General features: G+C 44.8%; 1 protein-coding gene across 1 annotated transcript; it reads left to right on the top strand.

The window, feature by feature from the left end:
- Window positions 1-2,234: 2,234 nt before the first annotated feature.
- On the top strand, window positions 2,235-12,714 carry arhgap35b (Rho GTPase activating protein 35b). Its single transcript, XM_061086083.1, has 7 exons — window positions 2,235-2,869; window positions 5,365-9,275; window positions 9,604-9,745; window positions 10,483-10,560; window positions 10,749-10,880; window positions 11,499-11,604; window positions 11,734-12,714. The coding sequence occupies exons 2-7, from the start codon at window positions 5,556-5,558 to the stop codon at window positions 12,143-12,145; spliced, it is 4,590 nt and encodes a 1,529-aa protein (XP_060942066.1). The 5' UTR covers window positions 2,235-2,869; window positions 5,365-5,555; the 3' UTR covers window positions 12,146-12,714.

A 12,714-nucleotide genomic window follows, 5' to 3' on the forward strand; every position in this document is an offset into this window, starting at 1 on the left:
CCATCTGCCGTCCCTTTCACCTCACTCTCACCCCTGCTGCCTCTCATCCCCCAGATCCCTGTTACACCACAAAGGCTACTTCATAAATTGATCAAGGTGTAAAACAAAACCCTGAGAATCATCTACCAGTGGAAACTCATTAGTGTGTGTAGCAGGAATTTAGAAAAACGAAGAACCCTAAGGGAGCACATAGCTGTTGGGGATTCAGTCATCTTAAATATATTTTCATTTAACATGTGGTTGATTAAAAAGGTCAACAATGTAACTTCCCTTGCACGATTACTGGGACAACAACAGTGAGCTTATCACTACATCAACTCCCCTCCATGTTCTGAATTAAAAGAAGGCTTAGGGCTCTTCCTAGTGGTAATAATATCAATTACACCGAACAGGCTCTTATTGCTTGGCTTTTCTGAGAGGGCTGGCTTGTGATTAAATTTTACTCCCAGAAGCTGAATCTTAATGAGTTTGCTGTCTGCTTGATTCTACATCTAGTATCACAAACACATGAAGATTTCCTTGTCTGAGTGTATAACAGGATATTTACAAAAACAACAACAGAACTCTGACTTACATGCAGGATTTTTTTGCTCATGGTAGTATTTGTGCACTGTGACCTTTCCACCTACAAATTAGTTGGAGTGTAACATAATATAAGCATACCAAGAAACGTGCATGCATCTTGCAAATGAAAAGCTTGCATAAACACACACAGACACACACGCTGCATTCACGGTACCTGTGTTTACTCAATAATTGGAGTTTCTCCCATGTCTTCCTCTCCCAGCAACAGCAGCAGCAGTCTGGTGGTGGCCGGTGTTTCGGTTACAGCTGAAGGTGAAGCTCCTCCACCACCACGCAGTCCATCATCAGGCTGCCGCTCTGTGCCCAGCAGCCTGATCTAAACCCGCTCCGACTTAAAAAAATATCTGGACATTTTTATATAAATCTTCATAGAAAGTCCAAACTGTGACTGCATTAAGCCCCCACTGCAAAGGTGAGAGAAGATTTCGGACGGATTATGGCCTATAAATCCACCAGGAGGCGACAAGCCAATGATCCGCTGAAAGTAATGAGATGTGATGACTGATGTGTGCCTCTGTTAAAGGTGGGAGAGCTGAGTGGTAGAACATATACAGACAGACCCCCACTATTCATGGCTGCCTCCACTATAATTCACTGTATAGATGTTTTAAAATATACTCCCTATAACAGATATTCCTTTATTTGCTTTGGACCTTTCTCAACCCAAGGGCCCTGTGTATACTCTGTAGTCTGGTTCTTCTCCTCTGTCTGTTTATTCACTTAAATGACTTAAACTGTTTCTCTTTGTGACATGTTGTATAGCAGTTTGTTGTAATTTAACCATTTTCCTTATTCAAAATTACTTCTTTTGCAATTTCCTTCAGGCCAATGACTACAATAAGTAACATGTTTGTTTTATAAATACAATTTATGGTTTGTTGTCTACTAAAAATTGATGCTAAGTAGCAATTAAGCTGTCTAAAGGCCTTGTTTTTCAGACTTTATTTCTGAACTAAAGACTATTTGGATGAAAATAGTTCATGCTAATGCAAAGCTAGCTTGCTAACAGTACTGATCAGCCATACAATTTCAAGCTTACTGCTAATTATACAAAGCTACGTTCAAATCGTACGTATCTTTTGCATGCTTTTGAAACAATGGATTAATTTATTAGCCACACTCTCTGGCATTATAAATATAAGTTTTAGTGTAAATGAATTAGTAAGTAGCTAAAAGATAGACAGTAGCCTGACTCAATATCAAGCTAGCGCTGCAGCCTGTTATTAATGATTTGTTTTAACCAAATAAAAACATTGTGTTCCTGAAACATGATCTCATATAGCATTAGCTGGGATTTTGAATGAAAGTGTACCTTAAACAACACAACGTTTACCTGGAGGTTTGGTGTTGTTGCCATGTCAGCTAGGGAAGTACCCAGGAATATTTAACTTCCTCTGAAGCTACTGGTATTATTATTCAGTGTGATTGCAAATATTTCATCCCAGCAAAAGCAGGAAGTGTGGTGGTAAAGAACAGAGTAGATGCAGAGTAACAGAGTACTGTGGGAGTAACGAGCAGCAGGAGCAGGGCGCCGCTGCAGTGGAGTGAAGGCGCCGCTGGGTGAGTCCCTCTCTCCGCCGCCTCTGTCTCCACTGCTGCCTTTTCCCAAAGAAAAGAAGAGAGCAGAGAACTGGGTCCGGGGAGGAGGAGGAGGGCCGCCGCCATTATCGGAAACCTGGCAGAAAACACAACACTTTCCCACACGCGTTCTGCTCCGCCGGCCCAAGCGGGGACACGAGGGGATCCGTGTCGCAGCAGAAGCCCATTTTCGGACAGAAGCAGCGCGGACATTGCGACCAGCTCCCAGCCTTGTGTTGTGTGCGCGGCGGCCCCGGCCCGGCAGCAGCAGCAGTGTGCAGGCACAACAATGGACAGAATAATTATCGAGAAAAGCAACGTGGTGAACCGAGGAGAAGAAGACTGAGGAGGCTTCTCTTGTGTGTGTGTTTTTTTTGTTCTATTACCACACGCCTTGATTTCTGGTGAAGGACAAACCAACTCTTTGCAGGGGAGCTACATCGGATTGTTCTATTATCCGGGGACATTTGATTCCTCCGGGGTTGGATCGCAGCGAGGCGGTGCAGCGGAATAAAAAAGCGAATCCGCACACGGAGCTGATTGACATTTTCAACCCCCCCCCCAAAAAAAGCAGCACGATCGCCGCTGTGTTCTCGGTGCTATCGGCGGATCGGGAAGGTGCGAGGGTCCGTGCCCATCAGGCGGCGAGGGGCTGCGGCAAGGGCTGGCCTGACAGCTGCGGGAGGAGAAAGGGAGAAAGCCCATGGTATGTACTCTCCTCTTCTTTATGGGCGGTTTCCCCTCGTAGTGGAGACTCGTAGACACCTGGGTCAACACATCCCGGCCGGACATCGTGTGTCGGCGGGGAGGAGGAGACGGGCTCTGATTTCATTCTGTAGATCTTGGGGCCTGGCGTGGTCAGCCCCCCCGGAGCCCCCGTTCTCCGGTAATCCCTTGTGTGTGTTTTTTTTGCGACATGTAACCTCGCACCGATGTGTGTCTGAGGAAGCAGGCCCCTCGGCGATAGACTGCTGGTGGAACCGGGGAGGGATGCCGCTGCAGATGGGGTCAGTGCGGGTGTTTGTAATGGAGGAACTTGTCTGGTCATGTTGGATGTCAGGGCCCGGATCTGCTCGGCTGAGGTGCCGGCTGCTGCCTGTCAGAGCCCGGCGTGGTTCTGACGGGCGATCACTTCATGTCTACTTTCCTATCTAAATATGTGTTTCTCTAATTGTTTAGAGTCATTCATCATTACATCTTGATATGGTCTGTGTCATTAATAACCCTATAACCCACAACAGAAGCAAATAATCAAACAGTACCTGGACATGAGGACAATAAGTAAAATATAAACCGATTTATATCATTTTTAGTAGATGTACTTTGCTATGTTATGAGCCCATTTGAGTTTGGACAACCTGTATAGTTAGAAAAGTATTTTACCTCCATTGACCAGGTTTTATTATAATCAGAACAGGCTTAATTGGCTCATTGAGCATGTGTACACATACAATGAATTTGACTCCAGTTTGACATAGTTCTGCATAGTTTATCACACAGTCCATCTTATGGCGGAAATCTCTTAATTGCAGCTTGTTGAAAAGCTCAGTTTCTCCGTAACATGTATACTCTTCATGGTTTCACTGGTCCTGTGCCATGGCCGCAACCATTTGCTCCTGTTATAGTCTCCTTACTTGCAATCAAAAAATATTTTAAACATATTTTGCAATGTTTGAGTCACATATGCAAGTAAAAGGGTAAGACATAGCACATCACAAACTCAATTGGGATAAAATACTCTTTCAATGATCTTGTGTACATTCTGTCAAAAGGGATGACTCTGTATTAGTAAAACGTGCCATTTCCCCTTTTCTCTTATGATGTTTGACTCTAGTGCGTCACATCAGGGAAATTCAGGTTGGCCATTTTCTGAAGGATTTGTTATAGATCAATATCGTGTGGACTCGCATCAGTGCTATAATAATGGAGAATCAATGCCACAGTATATTGAGTATTAAGTGTTGTTGAGGTCGAGCAGATACAGTAGCCTTTGTCACAGACTGCACTTGTCTGACTTGATTAGTTTACTTCATTCATTCACTGTGTTGTCACTGGAGATGGGGCTGAGAGCTTTCTTCCATTTATAAGGAACGATGGTTATGATGTGATGAGGAGAAACATGGAGACTGAGGTGGTCATTTTTATGTCTGTCATTCCGCTCACTGATCAGCTGACATTGTCATTTAGTGAGCACCACTCCCCACATGTTTTTTTCCATGGATTGATGCAGTCATTCAGATCCTGAATGACTGCATCAATCCATGGAAATAATATGTAATAATACAGATGTAAAATGATTAAAAATAAAATATTTAATTGGAAGATCTTCTTTTTTTTAAACAACCAGGAAGTTCATTGGCATAAATGCTCCCATGTGAATGCCCTTTAGTTTTGTTTTTCAGACAGAGAGAAGCAATATGAGACTGTCATAGGCCTTTTTGATATTTTACAGTAAATTATCTGACAAAATACCGAACATATAAATTCAACAATGTGAATAATAGTTACAGCCCTGGAGTAGTAAATAAATCTGCCGGACAACTTAATGGACTATACCAAAACCTGCTTCCTCATTTGAAATGCAGTTTATTGTATTTTGGACATTACATTTATCGCTGAAATATATGGCCTCTGTCAGGAGATATTGTGACTGTCATTATTGGCTCTGTGACACAATGCTTTGGTTGTTTCTTGATACGATGTGCTTGATCAGAGGTTGGTGTGTACAGTTATAATCTGAAAAACAGGGATTTCATATATATTACAGTTAATTACTTTTGAAATATGATCAGGCCTGATACATCATCATGACCGAAGCCATGGACACTAAAGTGCATCAGAACTCAGAATTGCAAAGAGCCAGCACTCTTCATTTTTACTGGTTATTGTGAAGGTCAGTTCCTTCAGTATAATGTGGTATACAAAGGAAACAAGCACAACATGTATCTAAATGTGGTCATTGTTTGTCTCATATTACTTTATTGTTAGGGATCAATCATTTATTAAGAAGTATAGAAATGTACATATTTGCTATTAAAACTTCACTAATCCATTATCACATAAAGAATCATGCTTTATTAATAATACGCCCATTGGTGGTTTGATAGATTTTCTATTTTCCCTATTTCAAAATATATTTCTGTTAAAACATTATTTTTGCCCAGTTTGTCTGATTTCTTGTTTTTCTTTTTTTCTTGACAGGATCTGAATCATATAAGGAATGACCAAACAACCTTCTGCTCATATCACTGCACTGCTATTTATTAAAACTGAAGCCCACCAGAAGAAAGTGAAATCTGATCACCCCTGTGGATCAACAACTTTATGGACAAACATTCAAGTGAACTCCTCTTCACAGTGCCTGTTTATGGCAGGATGAGCGTCAGCAAACGATGATGGCGAAAAAGCAAGATGTCCGACCGCCCATTTACAACCTCATGGTTGTGGGTTTGTCCGGAACAGAGAAAGAGAAGGGGCAATGTGGGGTTGGAAAGTCCTGCTTGTCTAATAGGTTTGTGCGATCTAGCGCTGATGACTTCTACTTGGACCACACATCAGTGTTGAGCACCAGTGACTTTGGGGGTCGAGTGGTTAATAATGATCACTTTCTGTTTTGGGGGGAGGTGTCACGGGTTATGGAGGAGGGGCCTGAGTGCAGGTTGCACATTGTGGAGCAAACCGAATTCATTGATGACCAGACATTTCAGCCCCACCGTAGCACTGCGATGCAGCCCTATATCAAACGGGCAGCCGCAACCAAGCTGGCTTCAGCAGAGAAGCTCATGTACTTCTGTACAGATCAGCTGGGTCTGGAGCAAGACTTTGAGCAAAAGCAAATGCCTGAGGGAAAGCTGCAGGTGGATGGCTTCCTGCTTTGTGTTGATGTCAGCCGGGGCATGAACCGCAACTTTGATGACCAGCTGAAATTCGTCACCAATCTGTATGGTCAGCTTAGCAAGACAAAGAAGCCCATTGTGCTGGCCCTCACCAAGTGTGACGAAGGAGTTGAACGCTACATCAAAGATGCACATACATTTGGTATCACAAAAAAGAGTCTACCAGTAATTGAGACGTCTGCACGGTCAAATATAAATGTGGACCTCGCCTTCCTCACCCTGGTTCAACTTCTTGATAAGGGCAGAGGCAAGCCCAAGATAATTCCCTATTTTGAAGCCCTAAAGCTCCAGAGTCAGCAGATAGCTTCTGCCAAGGATCGCTATGAATGGCTCATCAACCGCATAGTTAAGAATCACAATGAAACCTGGTTAAACACCAGTCGACGCATGAACACCTCCCCAGAGTTCAAAGAATACGTCTTCTTGGAGGGAACGGCTAAGTGCAAGAAGCTTTTTCAACAGCATGTTTACCGTCTGAAGCAGGAACATATTGAGAGACGTCGCAAAATTTACCTTAGCACTCTTCCCTTAGCACTTAGTTCTTTGGTGCCTGATCTGGATGAGATTGATCAGCTGAGCTGGTCTGGGGTACAGAAGGTTCTAGAGTCCAAGCAGCACTTTGCCCACTGGTTTGTGGTTTTGGAGGACTCCCCATGGGAGGATACGTCACACATTGATAACATGGACGATGAGCGAATCCCCTCGGATCTTCTGGAGACGGGTGAAGCAGAGGACATATTTAATGCCCACCTGGAGCATCTGCGTAATGAGTGCAAGAGAGCAGAGATAAGGCTGGAGTTCAAACAGAAGTTGGCCTCCTCTCCCTTTGTCACACCTGGTAAACCATGGGAGGAGGCACGTAGCTTTATCATGAATGAAGACTTCTACCAGTGGCTCGAGGAGCCGGAGTACTTGGACCTGTACAACCGCCATCAGAAGGAGATCATTGATCGTGCAAAAGAAGACTTTCAGGAGCTTTTGCTGGAGTACTCTGAGCTTTTTTATGAACTTGAGGTAGATGCCAAGCCAAGCAAGGAGAAGATGGGAGCAATTCAGGAGGTTTTGGGGGAGGAACAGAGGTTCAAGGCACTGCAAAAGCTTCCAGCTGAAAGAGACGCTCTGGTACTGAAGCATATCCACTTTGTCTATCACCCTACCAAGGAGACCTGCCCTAGCAGTCCAAACTGCGGAGACTCTAAGATTGAACATCTCTTAGTTACTCGTTTCCCAACATGTTATCCCTTTTTCGAAGTGAAAGCTCATTTTGGAGACACCAAGGCTGACAGAATTAACCTTGTCATCCTCGGAAAGGATGGTCTGGCCAGAGAATTTGCCAATGAGATTAGAGCTCTCTGCACAAATGACGACTGGTATGTGCTTGATGGGAAGATGTACGAGCTGATGCTGCGGCCTATTGAGGGAAATGTACGTCTTCCAGTAAACTCCTTCCACACGCCCACCTTCACACCGCACGGATGTCTGTGTCTGTACAACTCAAAAGAGTCCCTCTCTTACGTGGTGGAAAGCCTTGAGCGAATTAGGGAATCAACTCTAGGTCGAAGGGATAGCCAGCTGGCACAGCTGCAAACGTCTCTGCTCTTAGTCACTAAAAGAGGAGTAGGATCATACGTGGATATAGGTGGAGAAACTGCCTTAAACCTAATAACACAAGGACAACAGTATGCAAGGAGACTGCAGTGTAGCTTTTTAGACCCTGCCTCCCCTGGTGTGGGCTATGGCCATAATGTCAATGAGACCCAAATCAACCAGGTGCTGAGGAGCCTCCTGGATATTAGGAGAAGCTCATCCTTTAGTAGCAGCTCCCCACCGCTCCTCCCTGAGCCACAAGCGCTCCGGGACTCTCCTCATCAGCCGGCCCCGGAGGCAGACCTTCGTGTTGTCATGTGTTTAATGTGCGGAGATTCCTATGACATAGAGCAGCTCCTGTCCCCTTTTCTCATGCACCAGCACTGCAGGCCAATGTCTAATTGTGGAACCTCTGTATTGCTGGAGCAAACAATTGGTGGACACAAGCTGGCCATAGAGCTGTCTCTGCTCTCTTACCACGCCTCCTTCACCTTGAGGAAGAGCAGGTTAGTACACGGCTACATTGCAGTGTACTCGGTCTCTCGAAAAGCCTCCTTGGAGACTCTGTGTGCATTCTTATGTGAAGTTCAAGACATCATCCCAGTTCAGCTATTGGCTGTGGGAGATAGCAAAGCAGAGCTCACTGACAGTGACTACGCCGGTGAACAGATGATGCAGGGGGAGGAGCTTGCCCATGAGATCGAGGGTCGCTTTAATAGTTTGGTTTGTGGCTCTGGGGGCGTAGTGGGAGGCCTGCACAGAATAGAAATGTTCCATTCTTTTCTGATGGAGGTGGTAGAGAAACGCAACATTGTTGAGGCCACACACATGTACGATAATGTAGCTGAAGCATGCACCAATGAAAATGTGTACTCTCCACGCTGCAGTTCTCCCAGTCCTGTCACCATGTTCTTGGATTCAGAGGATGACGTTGAGCCATCTCCACCATACTATGATGGCACGCTCACTTCTCATAGTAGGGATTTCAACCTGCCCGACTTAGATTCCAGTGACGTCTCTGTAATCTCTGATATCAGAGACTTTGAGAACAAACTCAACAACAAAGTACCCCTCCAAGTTCGAGTTAAACCCGGGGTCACTTTTGACTTCCGCAAGGTCAGCCGCAACCCATATATCGATACACTCGGACATCGTCGCTCCCTGCCCTCTGCAGTCACCTGGGTTCCCGGTGGGGACGTGGGCTACGATCCCTCAGACTACGCCGAACCCATGGATGCGGTTTCCAAACCCCGTCCGAGCAACGATGAGATCATCTACTCTGTGCCACACGACAGCACACAAGGCAAAATCATCACCATCCGCAACTCAAACAGGATGCACTCGAATGGAAATGGCTCAGACAGCGAAGCAGACAGCAGCTCTCTGGAGCGGAGGAGGAAGTTTTCCGCAATAGGGGTGAAGCCTCGTCTTTACCGTGACCGATCCAAACGGCTCGGCAAATTCAGCAGCTTCCGGACAAGCTTCATAGGCAGTGATGATGAGATGGGAGCTCTCCTAAAGTCCAAGGAAGATGACTTTGGGACTCTGAAAAGTGAAAATCTTGTTATCGAGGAGAGTGAGGACCCAAAAAAGAGGAACATTCTGAAGAGCCTGCGACGTACAGCCAAGGTGTGTTCATTTTTAATTTTCTTGTCCATAATCTCAGACAGAAGTCGTCGTTAATTAATTTTCCAAAGACTTTGTCCTAATGAAAGATTAGAGTCATTGCTAAAGGTTTAATAGCAGAGGTCAGCATGAAACAAATCAGATCAGTATTGAGTTTAAGAGAGGACCAAGATATTAAACTTGTGACTACATTGAAGGAACTCCTGATTTTTTTCTGTTGAAGAAGAACATCACATTTAATTAGAGGCCAGTGAGCCTTCCACGTGGTATCAACATATTTATTTATCCATGTTCGAAATGGTAATAGTTTTTTGTTTTTATTTCTCCACAGAAAACAAGAACAAAGCCCCGACAAGCTGTTCCCAAGCCCCCGGAGAACATTTACTTTGGGATCCCTCTCGTAAATGTGGTATCCCCAGACAGACCGATTCCACTCTTCATCGAGAAGTGTGTCCGCTTCATTGAGACAACCGGTAAAAAAAAAAATCTTGTATTACATGTATTACTGCTGCATTGTGATTCAAAATGTGAAAAGTTTTATTCTGATATACTAACATACTGTGGTCATTTATTCGTTTTTACCTCTTGCTTTAACATATTTATTGTTTGATCTCCTGAGCCTGCTCATGACCATAATTATAGTAATGTGAATTTAATACAGAGGTTAGTCTGGTGAGATCCACATTAATGCATTTTAGGTTTAAAATTTGGTTATAAAAGGAAAACGATCTCAGGCCATACAAACACACCTGAAAAGGTATATCATGAAACCATTCACATGTGCTGGTGTAAACAGGAGTGTCTATTTGCTCTTGGTTATTTAGTTGAAATAAATACTATATATGAGAAACAGCTCTGACAACAAATAAGAGAAGGAATTTCTTAATAGCGACGCTTATCATTAGACTCAATCAGGAAGCGAATGCTGGTCATTGTTTCCAATGAATTCAACCATATCTTCATTTTTCAAACTAAAAGGGACCAGCAGTGTTTCCAAAAGTTTACAAATGTGTTTAGTTTTAAAACGGAAACGTGTGAGTAGCCTCAGTTTCAGTTCAAGTTCTCCTCCAGCATCTGTATTGTCATGTCTGTTTGCCGTTGGGCTAATGAAGGGTTTGTGCTTTGCTTGTTTCCCACTGTGCTCATCCCCCTCCCCTCTCCTCCCCGCGTCGCCCCCCCTTTCCTCCGCTGCGCTCTGTTTTTTCCTCAGGCTTGAATACCGAGGGTTTGTATCGTGTAAGCGGCAACAAGTCCGAGATGGAAAGCATGCAGAGACAGTTTGAACAGGGTGAGTTGCTCCTCAGATTTGTTTCAACCGGCTGTTTGACGTGTAATTATGGGGCTGCCTCATCAAAACAAAAAAAACGCTTACCAAAGGAAAAGAGACACACCAGCAATTGTTCCGTCCTGATGACATCTACGACTGACGGGCTCATTTTGTCTGATCCCTCTAACGCTCTCATTCTCCTCGTACAGACCACGGATTAGACCTGGTGGAGAAAGACTTCGCCATAAACACTGTGGCTGGAGGCCTCAAAAGCTTCTTCTCTGAGCTGCCTGAGCCCCTGGTGCCTTCTGCTCTGCAGGTGGACCTACTGGATGCTTTCAGTAAGCAAACACTGCTGGGCTGGGAGGGTCACTACCTGAACATAAAAAGATTGTTTCTTTAGGAGGGACGAGGGTAGGGGAGGTTTCGGCAGATCTGTTCTGCTCAGTGTAAGGCAGTGGAGGAGGAAGTGTTCAAACATTTAATATGAGTAAAAGTACCACATGAACTCCTCTACTTGAGTTAAAGTAAGTAAGTGCTTGCTTTGAAATATATAAAAAAGTACTTGACAAGTGTAGGCTATACGTAGTTTTTTTTTTAAACGAGGATAAACTCGCTAAAAAGGAAAGTCACTCCTTAAAAAATACAATGTGAACATGTAATGCATTGCTTTTTTTTAAATGAAGTGGAGTAGAAAGTACATATATTTGCTAAATATATGTAGTCAAGTAAAAGTGAAAAGTACACAAAAATAAATCTACTTAAGTAAATTACAGATATATGAACCAAGACACTAACCAAAGTTAATGTGCTACAGTGCATCCTACCACTCAGTTTTAGGTGTCTCAGCGTTGAGAGGAATACTGTTCATGATAGTGGAGCGAGACATCTTACAGTCAAATTACTGTCTGTACTGATGAGGGCTCAGATTGATTGGTAACTTGTCTCCGTGTGTCCAGGAATAAGTGACCGAGAACAGAGGCTATACACGATGAAGGATGTCCTGAGGAGGTTCCCCAGAGAGAACTATGAAGTCTTCAGATATGTCGCGAGCCACTTACACAAGTAAGTCCCCTGTCTGCTGTTTGAATCGACTCCATGGGTTTGTTGGTCTTCTGTTGTTTTCGTCAGTGTCTCTGCACAGTGTGATGAGAATGAAGACGTTTGAGTCTGATTGTGTGTTTGCTGTCCCAGGGTGAGCCAGTTGCACAGGCTGAACTTGATGACCAGTGAGAACTTGTCCATCTGCTTCTGGCCCACGCTCATGAGGCCGGACTTCGTCACAATGGACGCCCTGACGGCCACGCGCACCTACCAGACAATCATCGAGAGCTTCATCCACCAGTGTGCATTCTTCTTTTACAACCAGCCCCTCCTCGACTCCCCCACCGGCCTGGCAGGCCTCCCCGCCTCACCCACCACTACCCTCAGCGGGAGCTCCACCTACTCGGGCTACCGCTCCTCGCCGCCCCACACCGCCGCGCACTTCAGCCCCCTGCAGCAGTCCCCGCCCACCACCCCCCAGTCTCCCTTGCAGTCCCTGCTCCCTCCCCTCCACCAACACCCCCACTCCCACCACTCGCCCGCCGAACAAGAGACACTGTGAGAGACAATGAAACCACGTGTGCCCATGATGATGCTGGACCTTATCACTAACACGCACTAAGAGAAAAAATAAAAAAAAGAAGAAAAAAAAAATAAAGTGCACTTGCACACCACATTTCTGATCATGGACAACTTAGGTTGTGAAGAGCGGAGATGGTAAAGTGTCTGAGAAGCTTCTCCAACCTGCCATTTGTGTCCATACCCGTGTGCATCAGGGCCAGCCGCCATTAGCAGTGACTCTCCCTCTGCCCTCCGAGTCCCTCAGAGCCTGGAATGTGACATTAGGGCAGAAGTGGAGGACAGAGGTCACTGTCACAGCAAGCCTCTCTTCTGTCAACAGCCACCACTTATCCTACACTACCAAGAAATAGAAACCTCTATGCCAAGCTGGAAGGATGATTTGTGTCCACCGTGTTGTTTCCTGTGTATAACTGTTTTAGTTTTGTTTCCTCATGAAAGTACTGCCACTGGATTTATAGACTGCTCCTCTGTAGGTCCTTTAGGCAGCAGTGTGCCCCAATTAGCAGAGGTTCCTCTGTCTGCCATTGGGGCTTCTCTCATTGAATCTAC

The sequence above is a fragment of the Limanda limanda genome, chromosome 14 (assembly GCF_963576545.1).
Source record: "Limanda limanda chromosome 14, fLimLim1.1, whole genome shotgun sequence".
Classification (NCBI taxonomy): domain Eukaryota; kingdom Metazoa; phylum Chordata; class Actinopteri; order Pleuronectiformes; family Pleuronectidae; genus Limanda; species Limanda limanda.